Source organism: Fimicolochytrium jonesii (assembly GCF_025526975.1).
Source record: "Fimicolochytrium jonesii strain JEL569 chromosome Unknown EV422scaffold_5, whole genome shotgun sequence".
Taxonomy (NCBI): domain Eukaryota; kingdom Fungi; phylum Chytridiomycota; class Chytridiomycetes; order Spizellomycetales; family Powellomycetaceae; genus Fimicolochytrium; species Fimicolochytrium jonesii.
In genome coordinates this window covers 937,683-962,384 of record NW_026515672.1, presented here as the reverse complement: position 1 = coordinate 962,384, position 24,702 = coordinate 937,683, and the positions used below count along the sequence as shown (strand labels likewise).

Below are 24,702 nucleotides of genomic sequence, written 5' to 3'. Positions count from 1 at the left end.
CGAAGTTTCGGGATGATCGTCTCCTGATAAAGCTTCACCATATCCTCATCAGACTTCATCGGGTTGTCTTCGCTTGCCAACGCCACAAAGTTTTTGATGGAGCACACCTGATCCAAGCGCCGGGTGTCATACATCTGGCGTATTTCCCCTCCGTTCCCACGTTTGACAATGTAGGATGTCAGTGTCCAATCCAACAGCCGAATTACTGTGAAAGAACATGTTGATCCTCTGCAAACCCGATTGTGTGAAAATTGGGGCGCAACGGCCCCAGCCCAGAGGGTAGGCGAGGCATCTCCAAGACATCCCAAGTACGCACTCCAACATTTGCTGTTGTCCGGGTGATCGATTGCTTTCCCCGCTCATTTGGCGTGCCTCTCCCATGATGCCAATTGAAATCATCAACGAGAACCACAGCGGATGTGTTGGGAAGCGCAAGTCGCGCGGACACGTCCCCTTTGTGAGCGGCAATGGCAGCCTGCGCTCGGACAGTGTTGTGTTGCGGGACAAGGGAGAGGCCAACCCTGGCGATCTTTGTCTGCTGATCGGTGCTGACGTTGGAAAGCTGGAGCTCGGTGGACATCCAGCGCTGGAGGTAGTTTGCACGAAGGTGTCGGGTGCTGAGATCGAGCAGGATCGAGATGAATACTCTGCGGCGGATCCTATCACGGTGTTTCTCACTCCACTTTGAGCTGCGCTTCAGAGGCACGTCCCCGACGACCATGGTCATCTTCATGTCAAACAGCCCATTGCATGTGGTATTCATATGATCAATAAACCCTTCCATGTTTCCGATAGGGAAAAGAAGCTGCCTGTGCTTGTCCTTAAGTGGGTTCTCCATGAGCATCTGCAGCTTTGCTGCGTAGGTCCTCCCCTCAGGCCCCGGCGTCGTTGGTTCGTCAATGCTGTCATCCCCCTCATCTTCATCTTCAACCTCATCCGTGAGTCCGAGGAAAAACAACATCTCCAGTTTGTCCCACGGCTTTGCTGATGAACCCTCGAGGACACCAGATGTTGTGCGGGACTGGCTGCGGCGAGCTTCGGCGTCAGGAGGGGCAACACCTTGAAACTTCGACTGAAGCGGGCGCATGAGTCGCTTTGGGAGGCGAATATCAACGTGAGACTGAGTGCGCACAGTGGGCGGGGGCAGGTTGGCAGCATCGCTGCTGGGGGGAGGAGTGCCGTCGTCACTGGGGGGAAGAGTGCCGTCCTCATTGTCACTGGCAGAAGGCCTGTCACTGGCTACCCTGCGCTGTCTCTCTGCTCTCACTGCCTTCATGCATATTTTGCATCCATACAGCTTGACGGTATTGGGAAGGTCACCCGTGGGAGCCCGCAAACAGAAACTACCGTTGGAACTTCCAAGCCAGGAGCGCATATCCGTGCTCAACAGCGTGAATTGGCGGTGAATGCCTTTTGCTTCAACACGAAGGCGTTGCACTCGAGCTTTGGAGCAGGGCTTATCTGCTGCTGTATTCCAGATATCACAGTACACATAGTCTTTCCGGTCATCCTCAGCCTTACACAGCAACTCGGCAGTTTGCGTCCTGGTCCGCATCTGCAATCCTCAAGTCAGTTTGCGTGACCTCATTCTGAGATTAGAAGGCCAGCTTTTCCATACCTTTGTGCATTGAGAATGGGAAGAGGGGTTACGTAGAATCCAGAGGTCCAAAGGTTTTCCTAGTAGCACGTTGTCTGAGGGTTGGCGTGGTTGAGGAGTTCTGCTTGGTAAAAGTTCGCGGTAAGTAATTACTTTCTCCAACAGACCAGCTGGAGTTGCTCCTCATACCTGTTTTAGTTATCCCACAAAGTCTCAGGTCAGTTGGGTGTGTGTGGTTTTGCCATTGGAAAAAGCGTCGGCGGAGTTGTCCAGGTTGTCGCGGCGCAACCGCGCGGACGTATGTGAGCGCTGAGCCCGCCAGGAACAAGCGGGATCACCGAAGAGTCGCTAACCCTAACCTTTGCGCGGCGGGGAGCCAACTGCAGAACACTGCCCAGCCCCAACTTGCAACTCTCGGGTATCCCCCTCCCCACGCGGACGAATAACAATTGCTCAGCACGCTGCTGATTCCTGAACTTATCGCCTCTTTCGCTCCACAGGAATTCCACAAAGCAGACATGGCGCAAGATCTAGAAAAGCTGGAGCTGCTGGCGCTCGTATCAAAGATATCCAGTGAGCTGCAGAACCACACCGGTATCAACGACAAGGTCCTGGCAGAGTTCATTATCAACTTGCACAGCAAGGCGAGAAATGTCGAGAGCTTCAAGAAGAAACTGGACGCTGCCGGCGCAGAGTTCCCTATGTCGTTCGTCGCAAACCTCGATAGGCTAATCACAACGCTCCTGCCGAAAGGCATGAGAAAGAAGAAAGGCAAAAAGGGCAAGGAGTCGTCCGTGTCAGACGACCGCAGCACAACAACACAGGACTGGGAAAACGACTCGGCAACTAACGGCACAAACGAAAAGGCCGCAAAGTTTCCTGGTCTGGCCCTGAAAGACGATCGAGCACAAGTGGAGAAGTTGGACGCAGAGAACAAGAAAGTTGCGGACGACCTGCTTGCAGAACTGGAAAGCGCTCAGCAAACAAGGCTAAAGATGAAAGCGGAACATGAAGGGAGCAGGGGCACGAGTCCTGGCCACAAGCGGAGATCTAGTAGTCGAAGCAGGAGTAGAAGCCCGAAACGAAGCAGACGGGATGGCTATGACCGATCGCCAAGACGCCAGGATAGATACGGCGGTGACGAAAGGGGACGCGGGCGAGACTCATATTCCTCACGTCATTCGGGCCCAGACGATAGTCCATTGCTCTACAAAATCTACGATGGAAAAGTGACAGGCATCAAAGATTTTGGCGCCTTTGTCAGTTTGGAGGGCATTAGGGGACGAGCGGAGGGAATGGTGCACATCGGTAGCCTGTCATCAGGACCCGGAAGGGTCGCCCACCCGTCGGATGTGGTGTCGAGAGGTCAACGAGTGAAGGTGAAAGTCATGACGATGGCGGGAACGAGGATTGGATTATCGATGAAGGATGTTGACCAAGCAACTGGTCAAGATCTGAGTCCACATCTGCGCGTCAAGACCAGGGAGGAAATGGAAGCGGACATGCGAGGAAACCCCGACAGGCCGGTTATGACCTCCTTCAGTGAGGTGCCCATCGTCGACGATATCGACACGCATACCCCCAACGTAAAGCGGATCTCATCTCCAGAACGATGGGAAATCAAACAGCTCATTGCGTCCGGTGTCCTGGACCCGAAGGAATACCCAACATTCGACGAAGAAGAGGGCGCGCTGAATTACGAAGATGCGGAAGAAGAGCTGGATATCGAGATCCGAGACGAGGAGCCTTCGTTCTTGAAGGGACAGACCAAGCAGAGTGTACAACTCAGTCCTATCAAGATCGTCAAGAATCCTGACGGGACCATGAATCGTGCTGCACTAGCTGGGGCAGCGCTGGCGAAGGAACGGAGGGAGATCAGGCAACAGCAGGCAGCGTCGGAGTACGACTCTGTTCCGAAAGATCTGGCGAGGCCTTGGGCAGATCCTATGGCGGAGACCGGCGATAGGCATTTTGCACAGGATCTGAAGGGGGCTGGACAGCCTGGAGATAACATACCTGAATGGAAGAAAAAGACCTTCAACAACGCGACCACTTTCGGAAAAATCACCAGTCTTTCCATCAAAGACCAGCGTGAATCTTTACCTATCTACAAACTGCGGTCCACGATCGTCAAAGCCGTCGACGAGAACCAAGTGTTGGTCGTTGTCGGAGACACGGGGTCTGGGAAGACAACGCAAATGACACAGTACCTCGCTGAAGAAGGGTTCGCGAACAGGGGCATCATCGGCTGCACACAACCACGTCGTGTCGCTGCCATGTCCGTCGCCAAGCGTGTCGCTGAGGAGGTCGGTTGCCGCTTGGGACAAGAAGTCGGATACACCATCCGATTCGAGGATTGCACAAGCCCCGAAACGAGGATCAAGTACATGACGGACGGTATGCTCCTGCGTGAATGTCTCATCGACCCGACGTTGAAGAAGTACTCGGTGCTGTTGCTCGATGAAGCCCACGAAAGGACCGTCAGCACGGATGTGCTTTTCGGGCTTCTGAGGAACTCGATCAAGGAACGGCCGGACCTCAAATTGATCGTCACTTCCGCCACCCTTGACGCCGAGAAGTTCTCTACGTACTTCTTCAACTGCCCCATTCTGACCATTCCCGGTCGAACCTTCCCTGTTGAGATTCTGTTCGCCAAGGAGCCGGAATCAGATTATCTCGACAGCGCCCTCATTACCGTGATGCAGATTCATCTTTCCGAACCAGCCGGAGACATATTACTGTTCTTGACGGGTCAGGAAGAGATCGATACAGCGGCCGAGATCCTCTACGAGCGGATGAAAGCCTTAGGCCTGATGGTCCCCGAACTCATCATCCTCCCAGTCTACTCCGCCCTTCCCTCAGAGATGCAATCTCGGATTTTTGACCCCGCACCGCCCGGAGCCCGTAAAGTCGTTATCGCTACCAACATCGCCGAGACCTCCATCACTATCGACGGAATCTACTACGTCGTTGACCCCGGGTTCGTCAAGCAAAACACTTACGATCCTAAGTTGGGAATGGACGCCCTTGTCGTTGTGCCCATTTCGCAGGCGCAGGCTAGGCAGCGGTCTGGTCGTGCTGGACGTACGGGACCGGGCAAATGCTACAGGCTGTACACTGAAGGAGCGTACCGGAACGAGATGCTACCGAACGCGGTGCCGGATATCCAGCGGATGAATTTGTCGAACACGGTGCTGATGCTGAAAGCTATGGGGATCAATGATCTGTTGAACTTTGGGTTCATGGATCCACCGCCGGTGCAGACGCTCATCACCGCCATGGAGTTGCTGTTCCAGCTGGGTGCCTTAGATGAGGAGGGGTTGTTGACGCGCGTGGGGCGCAAGATGGCCGAGTTCCCTCTTGAACCCTCCCTCGCCAAAATGCTCATCCTGTCCGTCGAACTCGGCTGCTCCGAAGAGATCCTCACCGTCGTCGCGATGCTCTCCGTCCAAAACATTTGGTACCGCCCCAAAGAGAAACAAGCGCAAGCCGACTCCAAAAAGGCCAAATTCCATCAACCCGAAGGCGACCACCTGACCCTCCTCACCGTCTACAACGCCTGGAAAGCCTCTAAATTCTCCAACCCATGGTGCTACGAGAATTTTGTGCAGGCACGGTCCCTCCGACGCGCCCAGGACGTCCGTAAACAGCTGCTGGGGATCATGGATCGGTACAAGCACGACATTGTCAGCTGCGGCCGCAACTACAACAAGGTGCGCAAAGCCATCACGGGCGGGTTCTTCCGCCATGCAGCGAAGAAGGACCCGCAGGAAGGTTACAAAACCCTTGTCGAATCGACCCCCGTGTACATCCACCCGTCCTCGGCGCTGTTCAACCGGCAGCCCGAGTGGGTTATTTACCACGAGTTGGTGCTGACCACGAAAGAGTATATGCGCGAGGTGATTGCGATTGAGCCAAAGTGGTTGGTGGAGGTTGCGCCGGCGTTCTTCAAGGCGGCGGATGCGAATAGGATCAGTAAACGGAAACGTGCGGAGAAGCTGGAGCCGTTGTTCAATCGGTATGAGAAGCCGAATGAGTGGCGTATCAGTCGGGTGCAGAGGGGGCATCGGATCTCGCAGACCTTCTGAGGTTCTCGCCGGACACTGGAGGGGCGTGCCGACGTCTGGATCGATGCTTTGGCGAGATGGTGGATGTGGTCCATCTTTGAGAGGTGCGAGTCCACCCTCACGATGCAGCGTTATTGTTAAGACTAGATTTCCCGAAACTCCAAATCGCGGTTGCTTTGGCACGTATGTACTATAAAAACAGATTCATACAGTATCGAATGAGAATTCGAACCCTGCCTTTTGATCCTATGTACGCCTCCATGCTCTCCTATGTACTACAAGCTACTCCTTCTCTACGCCCCTATTTCCAAGCCTTCACAGGGCTATCCTTCTTCGCCGCCCATTCGGTCCAGCTCCCATCGTACAGTTTCACATCGCCCTTCTTTCCGATGAAATCCAACGCCAAGAACAGCGTGGCTGCAGTCACGCCGCTCCCTAGATGCAATGATAGGTGGCTGTTGAGTACTGGCCACAGTTGACTTCTGATCTCCCATTCACCGCAGGAAAACACGTACCACACATGGTAACAATTGGTTTATCCAAATTCACATTCTCCACAAACAGCCGGCGGATGATCTCTTTCCGTGGGATCATCTGCTTTGTCGTAGGGTCGACGAGTTCAGCTGCAGGGATGTTGATGGATGATGGGATGTGGCCGGATGGGAGGCCTGGCCGTGGTTCTGGGGCATGGCCTGCGAATCTGGGTGGATGGAGAAAGTCAGCGGCTGTTTCCAAGAGTCCGCGCGAACAGAATCATTACCTCCCCCGAGGTCTTGCATCGAGGATAGTGAAATTCTTCGAGTACATAAAGTCCGACAGGTGAAGGAGGAGGTCTTGGTAGTTGATCACCAGCTCCTCATCGAATTCGCCTTTATATGAAGTTTTCTGCATTGAGAAGGGGAACTTCTTTATCAGTGAGAGTACTTATCGCCAAACTCAAGCATCAGACCTCTGTTACCGTTATTTGTGGTAGCGCCGATTCGACAGGTCTGGATTCTTTGAGCCACTTTGGTAGACCTCCGTCCAAGACGCTCACATTCTTGTGTCCAAAGACCTGTCCGCGATCGAGGTTTAGTCTTTCCCGCTCGTGGAGCATTGATGCAATCCTTTGAGGTAGCATTGAAAGCTACCTTGAACGTCCACCAAACTCTGGGCGCCGAGAAGATGCCTTGACCGTCGTATACAACAACATGATCATCTTCCTTGATCCCCATCTCGCTGACGTGCTCTTCAAACTCCTCAAGGGTAGGCAACATATGCGGCAACGAGCTAAGCTGATCAGAGACCTTATCCAGATCGAAAAAGCGCGCTCCCTTGATATGTCTCTCCTCAAACTCCTTCCGCGCGTCCTTTTGAACAGGTTGCTTCTTGTGCGATTGCTCGTAAGCCCATTGTTCGTCCGGACCCATTGCTGCTGGGGGGCCTGGTTGGAGGTACCACGTCGCGTCGAGAAGGACCACTTTGTCGAGGTTGTCGGCTAGCCACGAGGTGGAGACGAGCGGACTTCCTACGTTGTGGCATTTCTCAGTACTCTAGATCCAGTGCAGCATTAGGAAGCGACGATAATCTCACATTAAGGCTAACCTGTTCCATACTGCCCCGAACTAGCTTCTGTCCCGTTTCCGTCACTTTTCGGCTGCGATGCCAGCATATTCGGCGCGGTAGTATGGAAGTTGCTTCTCCCCGAAGACTTGACGCCTCGACCCGCCGTAAGGAGACCCGACTTGTGACGGCCTAGAAGTTTGGCGAGACTGCCAGTCCGCAGACAAACCGGTGCATCAACCCACGATCTAGTAGAAGTCCTCGACAGGGCGGTTGAAGCGCGCGCGACAAGACGATGGGCAGTCATTTAGCAGACTGGTGGCGCAAAGACGTTGAGGCCTACTGCTATACTCAGGAACGAGAACCGTGAAAGCCTGACTTCGGATATCCGTGTACAGTTGGGTTTGGAGTCTCTTCTGGTTGTCCTCCTCACGGCCGATTTGGAGCAAGGCCACCGACTTCCACTGCAGTGTCACTCTATACCAGTGTCACTTGGCGATCTAAACGACAGTCACGAGCAGTCACGTGATGAGACCATTCGCCTGGCGCTTTTCTTCACGGCTCTGGGCGATTTCGACGTTTTGCTCCCTCTTTCGCTTTTCGGCACGAACATCGCTGCACCAAGCTCGCCCTCTTCTCGTCACGAAGCAGCAACAACAACCCAACAATGTCCAGCGGAGGTGTCACCGTTAAGGACGTCAGCGCTCACGCTTTCGTCAAGGCTTACGCTGCCTACCTGAAGCGTACCGGTAAGCTCGAGGTCCCCAAGTGGGTTGACCTTGTCAAGACCGCCACCTACAAGGAGCTCGCCCCTTACGACCAGGACTGGTTCTACATTCGTGCTGGTATGTACTTCGTGTTGTGAATTGGGAACGTTGTTTAGGAACGCTGTCTTCTCTCGCAAAGTTTGAAGATCCATTCTGACTCTAACTGTTTTCACAGCCTCGGTCGCCCGTCACATCTACCTCCGCAGCGGTGTTGGAGTTGGTGCCTTGAAGAAGAACTACGGTGGTCGTCAGAACCGTGGAAACCGTCCCCACCACCACGCGATCGCCTCCGGCTCTGTCGCCCGTAAGGTCATGCAGGCCCTTGAGAAGATCAAGGTGCTCGAGCAGGACCCCACTGGGTAAGTTTGCACTGCTCGTGAGCGTTTAATGTTTCTCCCTTGCGTGAGCACATTCTGATTTCATCTCTACTTTTCAGTGGTCGTCGTATCTCCCAGGACGGACAGAAGGATTTGGACCGTATCGCCGCCCAGATCGTCCGCACCGACGAGTAAACCGATTTTCTTGTCCATCAAATGGAAACCGTGCTTGTTTGCGCCTGTATAGTGTAGATTAGTCGGATACACCAACTCCGCATGTAACCAGCTTCCGCACTCTGGCAAAGCCGGCTTTCCTCGTTGCATTTCTTCCGCTGCGCGAGGAAGCTGAGACGATGCTTCAGGGAATAAATTGGCGTGGCCTTGCGGCCCATCTGCACCTGGAAGACTGTCCCTTGGGTTTCCGGGTTGGCGATCTTTTGTTGTGACTTGCTTTCAAAACGCTTGTGGGATCGCCGGGGTGATTGAGGACATTTGGGCTGTTTTCGAGGGGACCAAGGTCGGAAAGATCGAACATGAGACCGATAATCGATGGAAACATGATCATTGAGTCTCACATTGGAATCCTCCATACATGTCCATGCATACAGCAAATGCCTCGATGCTGAACCTTCTCTGCGCTATTTCACGGAGAGCGGAACGGAGAGGATAGATATCATGACCATGAGCATCGATTGTTGACGTTGATGGAAGCGCTATCGATGGGAAACGCGTCTGCCTTTTGCGTTGGCGCTGTCTCTGTTTTCCGACCAGAAATACTCTTCGTCGCTTTCCGCCCATCGGCTCTTCAGACTCACACTCTCAGCACATATTCACCATGCATCTGTCCGCCGTCCGTGCTCTGCAACGCCGTGCGTCCGCCGCCCGCCCAACGCTGCCAACGGCGGCCTTTGCGACCGCCCCATCTCGGGTCAGGCTCGCCGCGGGTCGCCCAACAACAGCTCCCAGGACTAGGGCCTACCACCTCGCAACGTAAGTTAATACTCTTCATATACTGTATCTGTATGCGCAGATAGGGCTGATATCTGCTGGCTTGCCTTTGTTCTTACGCCCCAGCGCGCCGTCTACTCGCCCTCGTCAGCGTGCGACTACCAATGGCTCGTTTCCCGTTGCTCAACGAGGTTATGCCTCTAGATGTGAGCTAGTGAGTGTTGCGTTTCGACCAGTGTGCAGCCGGCTGCTGACAGCCTTGCACACCTTCTGCAGCATACCCCTCGCACACTCTCATCAACATGCCAGCGCTCTCCCCAACAATGACCTCCGGCAACCTCGGCCAGTGGAACAAGAAGGTCGGGGACGAAATCCAGCCCGGTGATGTCCTTGTGGAAGTCGAGACAGACAAGGCTACCATGGATTTCGAAAACCAGGATGAGGGGTTCATCGCAAAGATTTTCGTGGAGTCTGGCACTAAGGATGTCGCGGTCAACAAGGTGCGCGACGGAATCATCGATGGGAAGGGAAGGATGGTGGCTGATAACGGATTTGTCTTGCATGCCTTTTAGCCCATTGCGATTCTCGTGGAGAACAAGGAGGATGTGGAGAAGTTCGCAGACTACAAGCTAGAGGATAACGCCGCACCCGCATCTGCTCCTGCTGCCGAGGAGAAGCCCGTGGAGAAGGCGCCGGAGGAGAAGCCCGAGAAGAAGGAGGAGCCTCAGAAGGAGGAACCTAAAAAGGAGGATGCCAAGCAGGCGGCACCCAAATCTGGAGGTATGTGAATAACACTGGGCCTCACCTCTGAGCGGCGCGGGAAGGGTGTTTACTTGACAGAGATAGCTGGAGCTTGGATCAATGGGCAAGCTGTTACGGGCGCCGGCATGGAATGCACAGTCCTAGGTGGCAACCCGAACGCGTTTAGATGGGATGTGGAGGTCTAGGATCTGTAATCATGGGAGGACCTGTGACGCTCTCCGTGCTATTGTTTGCTGAACAAGCGACTCATGGCGAATCGTCATTGTGCAGCCTCTCAGAAGCCAGCGCCAAAACCCGCGCCCGCCCCCGCACCGGCACCAGGAGCCGCCTACACCGACATCCCATTATCGAATGTTCGCAAGGTTAGTGCCTCAAACGACCCTCAGTCTTCCTCCAGTATTGTATGGTCCCTCACAGCTTTCAAATGCAGGTGATTGCCGGTCGTCTGGCGGAATCTAAGCAACAAATACCACACTACTACCTCACACAAGAAATCAACGCTGACAAAATCTACAAGTATGTCGCGGAAGTGCTACAAATATGGACTCCTCATTGGCCGGCGGCATCAACTGACCCGCTCTATCCTAGACTCCGCGAGGTTCTGAACAGTGAAGCCAAGGGCAAGTTCAAGCTTTCCGTGAACGACTTTGTCATCCGCGCATCCGCTCTGGCGCTGAAGGCCGTTCCGGAGGTCAACAGCGCATGGCAAGGCACTTCCATCAGGCAGTAAGTTAGAGGGGTTGAGCGACTGTGCGGCTGAAAGCGAAGTACAGATCGATGCTCACATGTCTTGTTCGATCTGTAGGTTCAACAACGCCGATATTGCTGTTGCCGTCGCTACTGGTATGTCTGGGTCTTAAAATCACAAGCTTCTGTATTTGCAGTCACTTACCCCACTCCACAGAGTCCGGCCTGATCACCCCCATCGTCCACCAAGCGGACGCCATCGGCCTCTCCCAAATCTCCACCAACGTCAAAACGCTCGCCGAGAAAGCCCGCGCCAACAAACTCCAACCCCACGAATACCAAGGCGGCACCTTCACCATCTCCAACCTTGGCATGTACGGCATCTCCCACTTCACCGCCATCATCAACCCACCGCACTCGGGCATCCTCGCCGTCGGCGGGGTGCAGGACAAGTTGGTAATCGATGACGCGGCTGAGAAGGGCGTCCGTAACTCGAAGGTGATGAACGTCACCCTGAGCTGTGATCACCGTGTTGTGGATGGTGCGGTTGGGGCAAAGTGGTTGGGTGTCTTTAAGGGTTTGCTTGAGAACCCTTTGACGATGCTGCTTTGAAGTGGGTAGCACATCCGCGGAAAGCTCCATTCAGATGGACTGGTGTACACATTCGAGCGGAAATCGCTCGAACACGACATAGGACCGCCTGATTTGCGCCGCGGACTGGTTTCATAGTTTTCCCTTTCATTCATCTGCTACTCCATGTATCTTCATTGAATCATCTTCCTGTCCCCGTCCCTGTGCTTTTCTGTTGCTTCTGTTGCTTCTGTTGCTGGTGAAGTTGCTGAGGTTCGCCAGGAACTTGCACTCAAACTGCTTACGTAAATCCGACAGCGCGTTGTCCGACTTCTCAACTAACTTCGTCCGCTTCCTGCCTCCGACGTGCAACCCTGGCCCTCGCGCTAGACCGACAGGGCTTTCTTCATAAGTCTTGTAGACCCTTCATTTTTTCCTCCTACCTTGCGATTCGTGTCCAAACTAGCAGGACTCTGGGATTACTGCCCACGATGCCAACAGGACTATATGGCGACCTTGAGCTTGTGTAAGTCGCCTACCCTTCCTCACCCGTCCCCTTTCAGCCCTCGTCTGACGAACTCCCTTCTTATTGCGCACAGAAAGTCCATAGGTCACACCCCACTCAGCCCCGCCACTTTCTTCACTCCCACCGTTGTTGCGTATATATCAGGCAACTCGATCAATTTCCTCGATGTTGCTGAGATCGAGGAGGCCGCGGCCACCGATGCACCAGGCCATCCAGCGTCCACAGCCGAGGGCGGCAGCACGCATGTGGAGGTGGGCGGCAGTGGCGGAGCAACAGCCGGAGAGCATGGCACTGAAATTCACCCGCAATCACCAGCCGCGAGCAGCGGGGCAACACCGTCGCAACAGCAGGAACTGAGGAGTGTAGTGGCGGGTTCGCAGATCGTTGCGTTTGCAGTGCAGAAAAGGGAAAGCGTTGTTGCGTATTCGGAGCGGGACTCGATGGCTGTCAAGGTTGTCAAATGGCCTAGTGGAGCGGTCTGGGGTGGCAGTGGGACTGCCAAGATGGAAGGTATGGTGGAAATGGAGCGGCTGTGTGATTTAGGGATGTCCGTCTGGTCGACCGCGATCTTATCTGATACCTATCATTATCCCTCCCCTAAATAGCATCGAAAGATTTATCCATCCACGCCCTAGCCTTCTCTCCCGACACCCAATACCTCGCAGCGCTAGGCACCCTCCCAACGCACACAATCACGATCTGGGACTGGCGCACGGCCACCTTGGTGTGCGAGGTACCCAACGGCGCCGCGGCAGAGTTCATCTCGTTTGACCCGCTGGACTCGCGGCGGATATGTACGAGTGGAGGTGAGGGTGGGATTAGGTTCTGGAGGTTGGAGATTGGGTTTAAGAGGAGTGGATTGGTTGCTGTGTAAGTTCAGGGGTTTGCCGTTTGAGGGACTGTGATGCGCAAGGGCCCGAGGATCTTTCCTCACTTGTTCCCTGTGTATGGTAGGAAAGGCAAGCCTATATTCCAACCCGACCACGAATCGCTAGCGATGCCGTCACTCTTTCCGAAAGGCCCTCACCCGAACTCGCATGCCTGGACGATCGACGAACAAATCGTATGCACGACCTCCTCCGGGTGTGAACTGGTGCACTACGACCCGGTTACTGGTGACCACAGGGTTTACGCTTCGGCTGCTGCAGCCGACGGCGGGCCTGGTACGAGCGGTGAGGATGGAGGGACGGATGAACCGGGCTCTCGGGGCGAGGGTGGAGATGATGAGGACTCAGAGAATAGGAGGAAGAGGATGCTGCCGCATGGTCAAATAGAATATGTGGCTGTTGCCAAAGATGGACTGTATGTTGCTGGGAAGGTAAGAAGACCGCGGAGATCCTCGGCATCTCTACGTGAGACGTTTGGTAACCGACATTTCTTTCGTGTTTCTGTTTGTTTGCGCGAACTGCAGGACGGCGTGCTTCGGTTACACTCATTCGCCACTGCGTCGGTGACAAAGACAATTGATGTGACTAAGGGTGAAAGTGTAGCAAGTTTGTCGTTTGCCCCAGACTACCGGAGAGCATTGATCGAGAGTGTCAGTGGAAAGCTCTTTGTTTACAACGTCGTAAAAGAGAACGTCATAGAGGTACTGCAATGATACTGTGATCTTCGTTGGCTCTCAGCATGAGCTTACGTTTCGTGAAAACAGATCCTGCACACTCCAAACGTCTCGAACCTCACCGTACATCACCCTTCCTCGACCCTCATCACAGCGGCCACTCACCACCTCGACTTTCAATCCCTCGACGCCGATATCCAGCGCACCAACACCTTCAAGAAACTGCTTCACCTTCATCGCATCTCGCTCCCACCCGCACACTCCTCGCACATTACATCAGTCGCGGCATCACCTTTCGCGCAGCTCGCTGCGGCAGGAACAGCCGACGGATGCGTGCGCGTGTATGATTTCCGCGCAACCAATGTGCCGCCTAGGTTGGTTGTGCGCGATCGTGTGTTCGCCAACGCAGTCGATGTTATTTCGTTCGATCCCGCGGGACGCTACCTTGCGGCCACCTCCCACACCGATAAGCGCATCGCCCTCGTTGGCGTGTTAGATACCTTTGGCTATGCAGGGTTTACGACCTTGCCGGTCCCGCCGGCGGTCGACCCAACATCTGCCATGGGAGGAAGGGTTAAAAGTGCGGCCATCCCGATTACTACGACCATTTCGCGGCCAACCACAAGCAAGATTCCGGCAGGGGCGGAGACGGGTCAAACGGTGGATCTAAAAATACGAGCATGCGCGTGGAAACTGGAGGAAGAATTGGGAGTCGTACATATGTTTGTGCTGGCTAGCGGGGAAGGAAGGAGCTACATCTACAGAGTGCCGGTGCCGCTGGAAATCCCGCCCTCGGCGCCTGAAGGCGATGGTGCTCAGCAAATGGAGAGAGAAATCCCCTTAGCTCCCGAACTCCCCATTGTGATATACCGAATTGACGACACTGTGGACGGTATGACCATCGTGCCAAGTCACCTCTCTGCCGGAAGGGATACCTTTTACGTGACTTCGAACGACGGCAGGCTGAAAACATACGAGGGTCCGCAGAGGGCGGGTGCACCGGCGGCGCCAGTTTCCTCGGCCAAGAAAGCTGAACCCGCGGAGGAAGGCGGTGAAGGGGAGCGAGCGGCACCCAAGAAGGAGCCCGTGCGAACGGTGGAACTCATCGTGCTGTCAAGTCCGGGGATCAAGGTGAGCATTTTCCTCCTTGACGAGAGCATCCGTCCGGAGATAAAGGATCTCACAGAAGGTCTTCACCAAACTAACTAACCATTCACAATGGCGGAATAGAGCAGAGATCACGAGAAGTCCGTCACTCAACTTTTGCTCCACCCGGCAACCTCGTGGGTCACCACCACGTCCCTCGACGGACGCATCACTGTCCGCACCCTCATGGAGCCCGACAAAAGCTACTGCCTCTACGTCCACGACCCTTTCCTTGGCGGTGTACGCGGCCTCGCCGCAACGCTGAACTGCAGGGCCATCATCACCGCCGGTGCTGATGGAATATTGCGATTGTGGGAATGGAAGTACAATGCTGCCGGACGGCGATCGGCGACGGAAGTTGGGGGTGTGGTGGAAAGGATGGCGGAGGCTGGCGAGGATGTGGTGGCGCTTGTAAATGACCGCTTGGGTCTCGTCAAGGTGAGATCGCTTCTCATCCGCCACTCTTCGGTTTCGAATTACGCAATTTTAGGGCCTAACACATGGGAAATTGCAGAAGCTCTCAGACCTCCCCGAAGCAGCGCTTCCGCCACCTATCCTTCCTATTGAAGGTGAACTTAGTCTGTCATCGGCATCCGCCGCAGCCCCCGCCGCCACGGGAGTACCAAGTGGGGATGGTGCTACCCCTCAACAAACATCCGTCATCCAGACCCGCCTCAACGCTCTCCGCGAACGCCTCCTCCGGGCCATCGTGAAGAACGAGTCGTTGCCTCCCTTGGAACGATTAGACAAAGAGGAGTTCATTCTGGACTACGAGATGAGGGAAAAGCTGCAGCGGGAGTCTGGGGAGGTTGTAGAGGGCGTAAGGCAGAGTATTGAAGAGGAGTGGCTGAGAAGAAGGGTCGTCGGCAATCGTATCAAGGTGAGTGACTAATAGTCTTGCTGCTCAAACTGTCTCACTAACAATATGTCCCAACCTTTTTCCGGCATTCTAGCGTGATTGCTGGGATAGCATGGCGACGGTCGGACAGACGATCAAATCATTCCACCCGGATCCTCTCACTAACACATTAACGACGGTGACAAACTACCCGATAAGAAAAATGTCGGCCGAAGAGACAGAGCGTGTGGACCGGGTGGTCATGCTGCGAAGGAGTCAAATCCTGGTCAATGCAGCCACCGTGAAGGTAAAACTTACACATCAGATTCCGGAGGAGCACGTTACTCGCATCGTAAATGTCAACCGAAGTGACTGATGTCGTTCCCCTCCTCAAACCTCATTAGGCTCCGCCGAAAAAGCCTATCCGCGACACCGACGGCGACGAGGTAATACTGTTATACCATTCTATACACGTTTACACCCTCTCTCAATCCAAACTGTCTTATCTCTAGGATGCATCGGAAGACGAAGATGCCTCCAATACCCGTGCCAGCAAAGCCGGTGCGGCGACGAACCAGCCCACAGCCCCAAAAGATGGCGTCAATCCCGCCGTGGAACCGTTCTCGTTGCTGTACTCTCCCTTCGAACTGACAACGTCCGAACGCCGCCGCATACAGGCGGTCATCTTATCGCACGCTATCCACGTGTTGAAAACCCAATTCAATGCAAAGTTCGACGAGACATTGAGATTAAAAAGGGACGAGATGGGCCGGATTGAGGAGCGCGGGGATCGGGCCAAGGGCATCATGGAAGAGCTTGGATGGACAAACGCCGGTGCGGCTGGCGAGATCTTCCGGCCGGTTCTACATGACGACGAGGTCCCCGAACGCGTGGTGGAAGTGCGGGACGAGGAAGTCACGGCTGAGAAGTTCATCACGGCCGAGGAGCAAGTCAAGCTGGCGGAGAAGCAGCGATTGGAAGCCGAGCGCGCCAAAGCGGCAGCAAAGGACAATTGGCGCGATCGCGCACTAAATCAGATGATGAACAACACGTTGGCTGACCGGGCGTCCGAAGAGGAGAGCGGGAAGATGCTTGTACAGAAACCGGATTTCATGGTCAACAAACCTCCCGCGGATTGGACAGATGAGGAGCGCAAGCACGCGAAAGAGTACGAAAAGAAGCTGAGCGTGCAAAAGGAGGAGCAGGAGAAAACGCGGAAAGCGCTCGAGACTGAGTTGAAGAAGCTCCTGGCTGGGATCCAGGAGCTCTGTGATGGTTTCGACACGAATGTGATCCGAAATGGGCTGTTTGTGCAAAAACTTGCGACCGACACCCGCATCCTGACGTACGAAATGACGCTACTGAAGCTGCACGCATTCATATTGTATGCCGAAGAAGATGAAGGCAAGGAGGCGGCAATCAACGAGGCTTTGGAGCAATGTAAAGAGGAAAGATCTATGGTTGCAGCTGAGATCCCCGAGCTGAAGAAACAGCTTGAGCGTGTGCGCGACGATTATGATGCGGCAGTCAAGCGGGATAAAGAGGTTGAGAAGACGTTCAAGAGAGAATTCGGAGCACAAGGGCTGGAAAGCTGGTGGGAACCATGTTGGCGATTGTTCAAGCGGAAAGGCGCCGGAGAGGAGGATCCGGAAGAAGACGGCAAGGCTGGGGAGGAATTGAACCCATATACGTATTTTGCCCATGTTTCGGCTCCTACACAGGCTGCTGGGTCTCAGGTACACCGACCGAGTCCGGGGCAACAACCGGCAGCAGGAGGGCAAGGCCAGCACCATTCGAGGCCAGGGACGCCCTCGGTAGCCGGCGCTCTCTCAGTAGCCGTCCCAATTCAACCCAGTGCGATAGGTGGCGGGCTTCCTGGTCAACCACCGGCTCTCCCACCTGCTTTGCAACCGCTCAACGCATCATCGGAAGTCCCGGATGGGCTTCCCCCAGACATGCTCCAGAACCTGTGGGAGCATATTCAACGGAAACACATCAGCCAAACCGAGGTGTACAATACGTACAACAGCCTGCAACATCTGCAAATAACGATCAACCAGATCCTCGCACACAGCGCTGCGTTGGCATCACGCACAGCGACCTTACATACCCAAATCGCGGAGTTCCAACTGTACAAGTTTAACCAGACGTACGATTTTGAGGTTTGTCTGGAAGGGCTCAAGCAGGGCCAGGTAGAAGTGCCGCAGGCACCGGTCGTGACAGATTACAGCGGCGCGGTGCTTATCGGGAGGGATGCCGTTGAGCGCTTGAATGATGTTATTTGTGGGTTGGGCAAGGCGAAAGTGGACGCATTGAACGAGATGAAGGAGTACAGGAAAGGGATTCATGCATTAGAGTGGTAAGTGTCAAATTTCCGATGGACTTTACTTCGGAGTCGTGCCTAACCCATTTCCGGTGCTGCATTAGGGAAAACCAAACACTCGACTTTGCATCGGAGACCCTGCTGTATAAAACTCGCGACATTCAGCTTCTTCGAGTCACAAAACACATGCAGGAGTATATCCGAGGCGGCGACGAGCGCAAACAGGCTGCCGAGATTGCCGCGCTAGAGAAGCGTGGTGACTATAGCATCAAGGCACATCAGCACAACCTTGAGGAGAAACGCAAAGCCATTGAGAAATTCCGGCAAAAAGTAGCAGAGAAGCTGAAGGAAAATGAGCGGCTGGATCGGAAACTCGAGGAGCTCTCTAGGGATGTTGGTGATAGGAAAAAGATCCTGAGGAGAGGCGCGTGGGTTGAGGAAACGGTGCCCATCGGAGATGCCCTGGGCGAAGTGGTGAGCGTTGGAGCGGCACAGGCGGTGGAGCCTCCGCTACCGCGAGATGCTCATCGAAGGTCGCCATCACCGCGGGAAGCGGCTATGGCGAAGGCGGCCCCAACGACCACCAGTCATGATCCTCTCCCAGCGATATACGCTCGGCGAAGACTGATTGATATGGCGAGATCGCAAGCGCAGGATATCGGCATTCTACGAGAGGAAGTAGAACGCTTGAGGCTTCGAACGTACCCGGCATTCCCAGCAAGGCGACCGGAGTTTTGATAGGGAGGGACGAAAGTTCAATATGCAATTGTATCATATTTACTATCCTATTTACAATAGACAATGCCCCAAAAACGTTTCGAAATAACCTAACTGCTACCTGGGTATCTACACATGGATCGTAATACACTGATTTAAGAATCACGCCGACCAAGTCTCTCATCGTTCGGCGCCAGTGCGAATGTGAGCCTTGATGACATCCCACTTGAATCGCTTCACCTCATCCAACAAGCGAATCAGATCGTCCGCCTGCCAAAATCGTCGATCCGCTCGTATTGTCCTCACGACCGCCTCCTTGCACGCCAGTCCGGCGTGTCGAGCTTCTAACTTGTCATGTTTCTTCAGAATCTTCACAATGGCCATTCTGCACATCGCAAGGTAGTTCCCAGACAGAAGTTGGAGATGGTGCAGTAAAGCAGAGAGATCGGCGTTGAAGTGTGAGAAAATCTCTTTCTCTTGGTCCACATGGTGCGTAATATCCGTCGCGGAGAGTGGATACTCGTCGAACTCGGCATAGCGGCTTAGACGAAACCAGCGCTCCATCAGTTCCTGCATCTCGCGCCGCGCGTGGTGCACTCTATGCATATAAAACCATTCGACTTTGTCAACCTAATTGCAGAAAGGGAGCGGGCACGCGTGAATATAAGATGCCGTGAAGGGCGAAGCGGACCTTGGGGGAGGAGACCGACCTCGTTTTCGACCGCTTGGAAGAAAGCCCTCTGAAGTTCCTTGTGAGTGAAGCGGTCCGACGGAGCAGGATGGGACGGCTGCGGGGTCCGAACAGAAAGAGGCGGCACCTCATGCGACTCGTGCCTATACAAGGATTGAAGACACTGCGTCAACACTCCAGTGCTCCCGTGTTTCTTTGGCCCGGTGCGGCGGAGCCCCCCTCCAAAATACACATGCAAACGCCACTGCGGAAACATACTCTCTCTGAAGGTCCTTGAGCCGTTTCTTCAGGAGTTTGTAGTCCACGTAATAATTTGCCCAGGGTTGATGAACCGCGGTGTTCAGTTGCTGTGCGAACTTCATGGCTGCGGTCGGAGGGGCGAGTCTAAGAACCTTCGTTGTCTGTTCTCCTGGCTTTGGAGATCGACTTCAAGGCTGGGAGGAGAACGAGGCCAACGCGTCGGCTGCTCCGACTTCACCGATTCCACCAGACCTTCAGAAGGTTTCAGAAGGCGCTTACCTTGAACTTACCTTCGCTCCCACTCTGCACGGCTACGGAAAGGTTTCAGAAGGCGCTTACCTTGAACTTACCTTCGCTCCCACTCTGCACGGCTACGGAGTTCAAGGCTGTCGGCTGTCGAAGACGTCGGGAGCCTAGCTGCTCCACCTCCCCGCGAGACACAGGATAAGAGTCACCCTTGGCAGTCCATTAACGTCAGTACCGTACGCTTAACCAAGCTACGTCTTTAGTAAGCAGCCGGCGATCCGATCTCGTCACCTACCAAGAATAGTAACTGCCTTTCGTTTGACCTCAGTTTAGGATGCGTCACCGGCCCTGTCCTTGCCAGAAATATTTCAGTACGCTTAACCAAGCTACGTCTTTAGCAAGCAGCCGGCGATCCGATCTCGCCACCTACCAAGAATAGTAACGGCCTTTCGTTTAAAGTTCAAGATGCGTTGAGGCTTCAGTCTGGGTGGTGTTCTGATATGGGCCAACTGAGAGTGTTCTGAAGTCAAGCTATGTGCAACATAAAAGGTGGGCTTCCCGCTGCCATCGCAACATCTCGATATTCACAGACTTTCAGAGCACTCTCAGTTGGCCCATCTTAGAACACCACCTAGACTGAAGCCCATCTACTCCATCTACAGAAATTCCTAGACTGAAGCCCATCTACTCCATCTACAGAAATTCGATAAGACTCCCCAACAAAACATGGACGAACTCGGTAAGTGTCTGCGGAAGCATACGCGTCAGTGGGAATCCAAGTCTGACAAATCGCTTTCACTTTCCATATAAGATAAACTGCTTTCCGAGCTACAGGATGGGGTGTCAGGCTTTGCCCCGCCGGGGAAAGCAGGCGGCAATGACGGATCAAATGGCGCACCAAAAGGATTTGGTCTCAACAAAGATATTCCGGCTTTCGGAACCCCGATGTCCCAGTTTTCGAATACCAATCAGGACAGTTTCCCGTCACATGGGGATGAAGTGGACCGCAACCTCGTGCCTTCTGCCACACCCTGCTTCAGTTGCAATCGGCCCATCATGGGCGTCTCAGTGGTCGCATTAGGGGAGCGACCATTTCACCAAGATTGCTTCCGTTGTTGTGTGCAGACGTGTCGGCGGCGGTTGACGGGAATGCAGTATTTTGAGGTGTTTCCAGATGTCTACTGTGAAGGCTGCTACCATGACAAGTTCAGCCAGAAGTGCGCGTACTGCGAGCAAGCCATCAAAGACGTGAGTAAACATTCCCACCGCACCAGCCTTTTGGTCGGCTGCAGAACCTCTTTCACTCACCGTTTTCCTACTCCTATCCCATTACAGCGATGTATATCAGCTCTTGGTAAGTGTTTCCACCCAGAACACTTCTTCTGTGCGCAATGTGGTCGCACTTTCGGCCCAAACGAAAGCTTCATGGAATCAGATGGAATGGCCTATTGCGAGGAAGACTTCTCGGCACTGTTCGCTTACGAATGCACGAGATGTAAGCACCCGCTGGCGGGCGACTACATCGTCCAGTCTGATAAGAAGTACCATAGGGAGTGCTTTGCATGCACGGTAAGGTTCCCCCGGCCTTTGACAACCTGGGTCCCGCTGCACACAACCAATGACTGATCATCCACATCCATCACAGCAATGCAAACGAGCCCTTGCGGCAGACAACGCATTCGAACACGAAGGCTATCCATACTGCGAACGCGATTACCACGTCCTCACGGCCCCAAAATGCGCTACCTGCGAGAACCCCTTGATCGGGCGGGCCGTGCGAGCATGTGGGAAGCGATACCATGTGGAATGCTTCCAGTGCTACTTTTGCAAGAACCAGCTGGATCTTCCGACACAGGATCCTGGATGGGGTGGGGCGGCGAGAGGGAATGCTGGGTTCAGGCAGCATGATGAAAATCCCTATTGCCATCGATGTTTTGTCAAGCTTTATGCTTAGATTTTAGAACTACGCTAATGAAAGTCTGGGCATTCATTCACAGTTCCTTGGGGTGAATTGTGAGTCAAGTCGTTCTCCGAACGCTATTGGTTTCCTTTTCGCATATAATTATGAATATTCCAGCGAGCGAAGAACAAATATCTCCTAAGAATAAATACCAAATGCATCCACTAACACTTGTGGCGAAGCCGAGGCTAGTGTACATCTCACCGAACCCTACGGAACAAAAGGCGTTGGGCTATCCAATGCTGACGTTCACCACTCCCTTCTCCCAGCCTTCCCATCCTTCATCCCCGAACGTGTCTCCTAGCAGCAATCCTTTCCAAAACGCGGCGCGCCTCACATTTCGGGAACGTCGACAAATCGTAATACGCCGGCGACACCTCCAGTAACCACTCGCCCTTGATGCTGGTCACCGTTCGGATAAAGTTTCGCGAGGTGAGGACAAATTCGTTGTAGATGACCCATTCGGGCTTATTGTCGAGGCCGGAGCTGGGGTGGATTTGTACGACCTGTGACGGAAACGCAAGGGTCAATATGGAGGCTCTTAGGACGGAATATGGTGCCAGTTCCTTCGAATACATACCTGGTTGTCTCTACTGGTCAAGTAATGACCCGTCCTCTCCAGATGCGCCACTTGCATGAAGAACCCAGCCGTCAACGCCTTCCGAATGTTATGATAATAACTCTTATCCTCAAACTTTGTCGATATCATCTCCACATTTCTCCGTTCCATGATCCGCTGCAACTGGGTGCGAACATTGTCCGCGTTCTTCAAACTCCTTCCATTCAGGTAGTGATTATACGCCCAATTAGCGTCCGCTTCGTTCGACTTGTACCCGTGGTACACGTTCAGCAGGGTGAGGTGGTCGCCATCCTCGTGCTCGAAGTGGGATTTGGCCTCATCGGCCTGTTTGCGTTGGTCCGGGGGACGAAGGAAGCAGTTGGGTGCGGAGATCATGGCGATGATGGAGAGGATTTCGTTGGAGCATTTGTATTTTGGCGAGGCCAGGAGGGCTTTGCAATATTGTGGGTCCAGGGGGAACTCGGCCATCGATTCACCAATTGGGGTGAGGTTGCCGTCGTCGTCCAATGCTTCGAGGTAGTTCAGAAGCTCTAGGGCCCTCATCAGCGTTTCCGGCGCTGCAAACCGGAAGGAACGAAACCCACTATTAGTACACTGCGATGAAAGATCCCGTCCAACATGGCATAGTCGCTCGTACCTGGTGGATCCATGAAGTCAAAGTGCACCAAATCGTCAATGCCAAGCTTCTTCAACTGCAACACCACCGTCCCCAGATTCGTCCTCAGAATCTCGGGATACGTCTGCTCCTGCAGCTCCTTCAGAAAAGCCTTCTCCGTGTACAAACGGAAGCACTTCCCAGGCCTTGTCCTGCCAGCACGTCCAGACCGCTGTTGAGCACTCGCTTTACTGATGGGACTCACGAGCAGCGACTCGACGCGAATTCGCGGGTTGTACACCTTCTGCTTTGAGAATCCGGGGTCGATCACGTACACGATTCCATCGATCGTAAGTGACGTCTCGGCAAGGTTGGTCGACACTACAACCTTCCGGCCGGGAGGTCCGCCGCTCGCACGCGCCGGCGGTGCGGCTTCGAAAATGCGCTGCTGCTGTGCTGGTGGCAGGGTCGAATACAATGGAACAACCTTCACGTCTCCGACTTGCTGCGGTGACGCGCGAATGAGATTGTCTGCCTCTCCTCGGATCTTCCGACAAGCGTCTTCGATTTCCTCTTCTCCCGTCAAAAACACAAGGATATCTCCAGGCTCCTCGCAAGTGTGTATCTGCAGGACGGTGCGGACAGCCGCTTCGAGGTAATCGCGCTCAGGCTCCGGTGTGTAGTAGATTTCGACCGGGAATGTACGACCAGGCACCACCTAGAATGTGACATCAAGTGAATGCGGAGAGAGGCGTGCCATGCGATGAGGGCGGAGTGAGCATGTTTGTGAACGACGGGTATCTATTAGCATTTGTCTGTTGGTGAAGTTCCCTTCGCAGATAAAAACAAAACGACCCAGTAAAAAGCGGGAAGATGGCCACTTACGAGCAATGGGGCGTCGTTGAAGTACTTTTGAAACTTCTCCGCATCAAGAGTGGCACTCATCACGATGACCTTCAAGTCCGCTCGGTTTTTGCAAATCTATCGGAGTTTTGAAATGTCAGGACATGCCACATGCGACAATGCATTTCTTCGACTTTTGCAGTTTGTTCCCTCACCTCCTTGATCAAACCCATCAAAATGTCCGTACTCAGTGTCCTTTCGTGCGCCTCGTCGAGAATGACCGCGGAATATCTTTCCAACAAAGGGTCCGTCATCGCCTCCCGCAACAGCATACCATCCGTCATGTATTTGAGACAGGTGGAGGAGCTTGTGCAATCCTCGAAACGGATACTGTATCCAACTTGCTCTCCCAATTGCACATCCATCTCGTCAGCCACACGTTTCGCAACAGACATCGCGGCAACACGACGAGGCTGGGTACAAGCGATCATCTTCCCATTCCGCTGCGGTTGCTCGTCATACAGCAGAAACTGCGGGATCTGCGTCGTTTTTCCTGATCCAGTCTCTCCAACAAATACAACGATCTGGTTGTTGTGCACCAATTTGAGGAAATCGTCGCGCTGCTTGTGCACTGGGAGTTTCCGACGCCCTACTAGGATGTCGCGGTACTTCTGTGTGAACGGCCTGCCGGTAAAGAGGTTGACGTCGCCGTTCTCATGGGCTTCTGCCATTGCTGCCGTGGTTTTGCCGGGGACTAGCGTAGGGAGGACATTGAGATGCGCAAGATATGGGTTGTTTTGAGCGGCGTCCGCATCGCTTTCTTGCTTTTTCGAAGACTTTTCGGTCTTGGTCTTCTTACGGGGTCTTTCCTCGCCCATTGTGGTGTTGAGACGCCGATTTGCGTAGACGACAACAGGTGAAGAATTAAGACACTACTAAAAGTGAGTGACACTATCTCGTTGCAGTGACCGTTCCTGTGTCCCCGATTATGTGGAATCGTCGAAGATTGTTGTCGCCAATGCTTTCGTCGATTGTACGGAGTTGGAGGTTTGGAGTTTCGAAAGACAAAGCTGTGCGAATGTGAATTGAGGGAAGTCACTGTTGGGACGCGCAAGCCACGCCGTGCGCCACACCTCCACCAGCGACCTTCCCTCCTGCTCCTTCGCTCACTTGTTATTG

The 24,702-nt window shown here is 54.0% G+C and overlaps 8 protein-coding genes across 8 annotated transcripts; 4 read left to right on the top strand and 4 right to left on the bottom strand.

Annotated features, from left to right (window-relative positions):
- Positions 1–745: 745 nt before the first annotated feature.
- EV422DRAFT_522014 (uncharacterized protein) lies at positions 746–1,852 on the bottom strand (the record flags this gene model as incomplete). Its single annotated transcript, XM_053069788.1, has 3 exons — positions 1,787–1,852; positions 1,619–1,718; positions 746–1,555 (listed from the first exon to the last, which is right to left on the bottom strand). A coding segment is annotated over exon 3 (796 nt), but the record flags the coding sequence as incomplete, so codon positions are not given.
- A 4,042-nt stretch (positions 1,853–5,894) lies between these two features.
- EV422DRAFT_618506 (cytoplasmic thiosulfate:cyanide sulfur transferase) lies at positions 5,895–7,693 on the bottom strand. Its single transcript, XM_053074038.1, has 6 exons — positions 7,249–7,693; positions 6,795–7,171; positions 6,623–6,718; positions 6,425–6,549; positions 6,180–6,364; positions 5,895–6,099 (listed from the first exon to the last, which is right to left on the bottom strand). The coding sequence occupies exons 1-6, from the start codon at positions 7,511–7,513 to the stop codon at positions 5,966–5,968; spliced, it is 1,182 nt and encodes a 393-aa protein (XP_052927738.1). The 5' UTR covers positions 7,514–7,693; the 3' UTR covers positions 5,895–5,965.
- Positions 7,694–8,899, top strand: EV422DRAFT_522008 (ribosomal protein S19e). Its single transcript, XM_053069787.1, has 3 exons — positions 7,694–8,051; positions 8,149–8,332; positions 8,410–8,899. The coding sequence occupies exons 1-3, from the start codon at positions 7,874–7,876 to the stop codon at positions 8,483–8,485; spliced, it is 438 nt and encodes a 145-aa protein (XP_052927737.1). The 5' UTR covers positions 7,694–7,873; the 3' UTR covers positions 8,486–8,899.
- A 49-nt stretch (positions 8,900–8,948) lies between these two features.
- Positions 8,949–11,494, top strand: EV422DRAFT_522006 (pyruvate dehydrogenase complex dihydrolipoamide acetyltransferase). Its single transcript, XM_053069786.1, has 9 exons — positions 8,949–9,280; positions 9,365–9,444; positions 9,515–9,738; positions 9,811–10,018; positions 10,271–10,362; positions 10,431–10,516; positions 10,589–10,726; positions 10,806–10,843; positions 10,905–11,494. Exons 1-9 carry the CDS (start codon positions 9,126–9,128, stop codon positions 11,297–11,299), a joined length of 1,416 nt encoding a protein of 471 aa, XP_052927736.1. The 5' UTR covers positions 8,949–9,125; the 3' UTR covers positions 11,300–11,494.
- A 141-nt stretch (positions 11,495–11,635) lies between these two features.
- EV422DRAFT_618503 (uncharacterized protein) lies at positions 11,636–18,416 on the top strand. Its single transcript, XM_053074037.1, has 12 exons — positions 11,636–11,783; positions 11,857–12,293; positions 12,389–12,653; positions 12,738–13,101; positions 13,195–13,371; positions 13,435–14,475; positions 14,575–14,928; positions 15,005–15,370; positions 15,444–15,635; positions 15,733–15,774; positions 15,841–17,687; positions 17,756–18,416. Exons 1-12 carry the CDS (start codon positions 11,749–11,751, stop codon positions 18,387–18,389), a joined length of 5,754 nt encoding a protein of 1,917 aa, XP_052927735.1. The 5' UTR covers positions 11,636–11,748; the 3' UTR covers positions 18,390–18,416.
- EV422DRAFT_522000 (SPX domain-containing protein) lies at positions 18,417–19,516 on the bottom strand. The gene is made up of 3 exons (XM_053069785.1): positions 19,318–19,516; positions 19,079–19,202; positions 18,417–18,998 (listed from the first exon to the last, which is right to left on the bottom strand). The coding sequence occupies exons 1-3, from the start codon at positions 19,419–19,421 to the stop codon at positions 18,549–18,551; spliced, it is 678 nt and encodes a 225-aa protein (XP_052927734.1). The 5' UTR covers positions 19,422–19,516; the 3' UTR covers positions 18,417–18,548.
- Positions 19,517–20,044: 528 nt separating this feature from the next.
- Positions 20,045–21,773, top strand: EV422DRAFT_366267 (uncharacterized protein). Its single transcript, XM_053066689.1, has 4 exons — positions 20,045–20,284; positions 20,357–20,793; positions 20,881–21,114; positions 21,191–21,773. The coding sequence occupies exons 1-4, from the start codon at positions 20,272–20,274 to the stop codon at positions 21,497–21,499; spliced, it is 993 nt and encodes a 330-aa protein (XP_052927733.1). The 5' UTR covers positions 20,045–20,271; the 3' UTR covers positions 21,500–21,773.
- On the bottom strand, positions 21,630–24,578 carry EV422DRAFT_366270 (P-loop containing nucleoside triphosphate hydrolase protein). The gene is made up of 5 exons (XM_053066690.1): positions 23,739–24,578; positions 23,566–23,661; positions 22,723–23,398; positions 22,086–22,642; positions 21,630–22,011 (listed from the first exon to the last, which is right to left on the bottom strand). The coding sequence occupies exons 1-5, from the start codon at positions 24,399–24,401 to the stop codon at positions 21,787–21,789; spliced, it is 2,217 nt and encodes a 738-aa protein (XP_052927732.1). The 5' UTR covers positions 24,402–24,578; the 3' UTR covers positions 21,630–21,786.
- Positions 24,579–24,702: the final 124 nt, after the last annotated feature.

Excerpts from the sequence above, each read along its gene's own strand:
- EV422DRAFT_522000 (XM_053069785.1), bottom strand. The coding sequence starts at position 19,421 with ATGAAGTTCGCACAGCAACTGAACACCGCGGTTCATCAACCCTGGGCA. Across the intron at positions 19,203-19,317 it reads CTCAAGGACCTTCAGAGAGA|GCACGAGTCGCATGAGGTGC; the intron begins GTATGTTTCCGC and ends ATCCTTGTATAG. Across the intron at positions 18,999-19,078 it reads TCCAAGCGGTCGAAAACGAG|GTTGACAAAGTCGAATGGTT; the intron begins GTCGGTCTCCTC and ends TTCTGCAATTAG.
- EV422DRAFT_618503 (XM_053074037.1), top strand. The coding sequence starts at position 11,749 with ATGCCAACAGGACTATATGGCGACCTTGAGCTTGT. Across the intron at positions 12,294-12,388 it reads TGGGACTGCCAAGATGGAAG|CATCGAAAGATTTATCCATC; the intron begins GTATGGTGGAAA and ends TCCCCTAAATAG. Across the intron at positions 15,371-15,443 it reads TCGTCGGCAATCGTATCAAG|CGTGATTGCTGGGATAGCAT; the intron begins GTGAGTGACTAA and ends CCGGCATTCTAG.
- EV422DRAFT_522008 (XM_053069787.1), top strand. The coding sequence starts at position 7,874 with ATGTCCAGCGGAGGTGTCACCGTTAAGGACGTCAGCGCTCACGCTTTC. Across the intron at positions 8,052-8,148 it reads CTGGTTCTACATTCGTGCTG|CCTCGGTCGCCCGTCACATC; the intron begins GTATGTACTTCG and ends CTGTTTTCACAG. Across the intron at positions 8,333-8,409 it reads CTCGAGCAGGACCCCACTGG|TGGTCGTCGTATCTCCCAGG; the intron begins GTAAGTTTGCAC and ends TCTACTTTTCAG.
- EV422DRAFT_618506 (XM_053074038.1), bottom strand. The coding sequence starts at position 7,513 with ATGACTGCCCATCGTCTTGTCGCGCGCGCTTCAACCGCCCTGTCGAGG. Across the intron at positions 7,172-7,248 it reads TTCGGGGCAGTATGGAACAG|GAAGTCCGCTCGTCTCCACC; the intron begins GTTAGCCTTAAT and ends GCCACAACGTAG. Across the intron at positions 6,365-6,424 it reads GATGCAAGACCTCGGGGGAG|ATTCGCAGGCCATGCCCCAG; the intron begins GTAATGATTCTG and ends CCATCCACCCAG.
- EV422DRAFT_522006 (XM_053069786.1), top strand. The coding sequence starts at position 9,126 with ATGCATCTGTCCGCCGTCCGTGCTCTGCAACGCCGTGCGTCCGCCGCC. Across the intron at positions 9,445-9,514 it reads ACGAGGTTATGCCTCTAGAT|CATACCCCTCGCACACTCTC; the intron begins GTGAGCTAGTGA and ends CACCTTCTGCAG. Across the intron at positions 10,844-10,904 it reads TGCTGTTGCCGTCGCTACTG|AGTCCGGCCTGATCACCCCC; the intron begins GTATGTCTGGGT and ends CCCACTCCACAG.
- EV422DRAFT_366270 (XM_053066690.1), bottom strand. The coding sequence starts at position 24,401 with ATGGGCGAGGAAAGACCCCGTAAGAAGACCAAGACCGAAAAGTCTTCG. Across the intron at positions 23,662-23,738 it reads TGATGGGTTTGATCAAGGAG|ATTTGCAAAAACCGAGCGGA; the intron begins GTGAGGGAACAA and ends AAACTCCGATAG. Across the intron at positions 23,399-23,565 it reads TCAACGACGCCCCATTGCTC|GTGGTGCCTGGTCGTACATT; the intron begins GTAAGTGGCCAT and ends GTCACATTCTAG.
- EV422DRAFT_366267 (XM_053066689.1), top strand. Across the intron at positions 20,794-20,880 it reads GCGAGCAAGCCATCAAAGAC|CGATGTATATCAGCTCTTGG; the intron begins GTGAGTAAACAT and ends ATCCCATTACAG. Across the intron at positions 21,115-21,190 it reads GGGAGTGCTTTGCATGCACG|CAATGCAAACGAGCCCTTGC; the intron begins GTAAGGTTCCCC and ends CATCCATCACAG.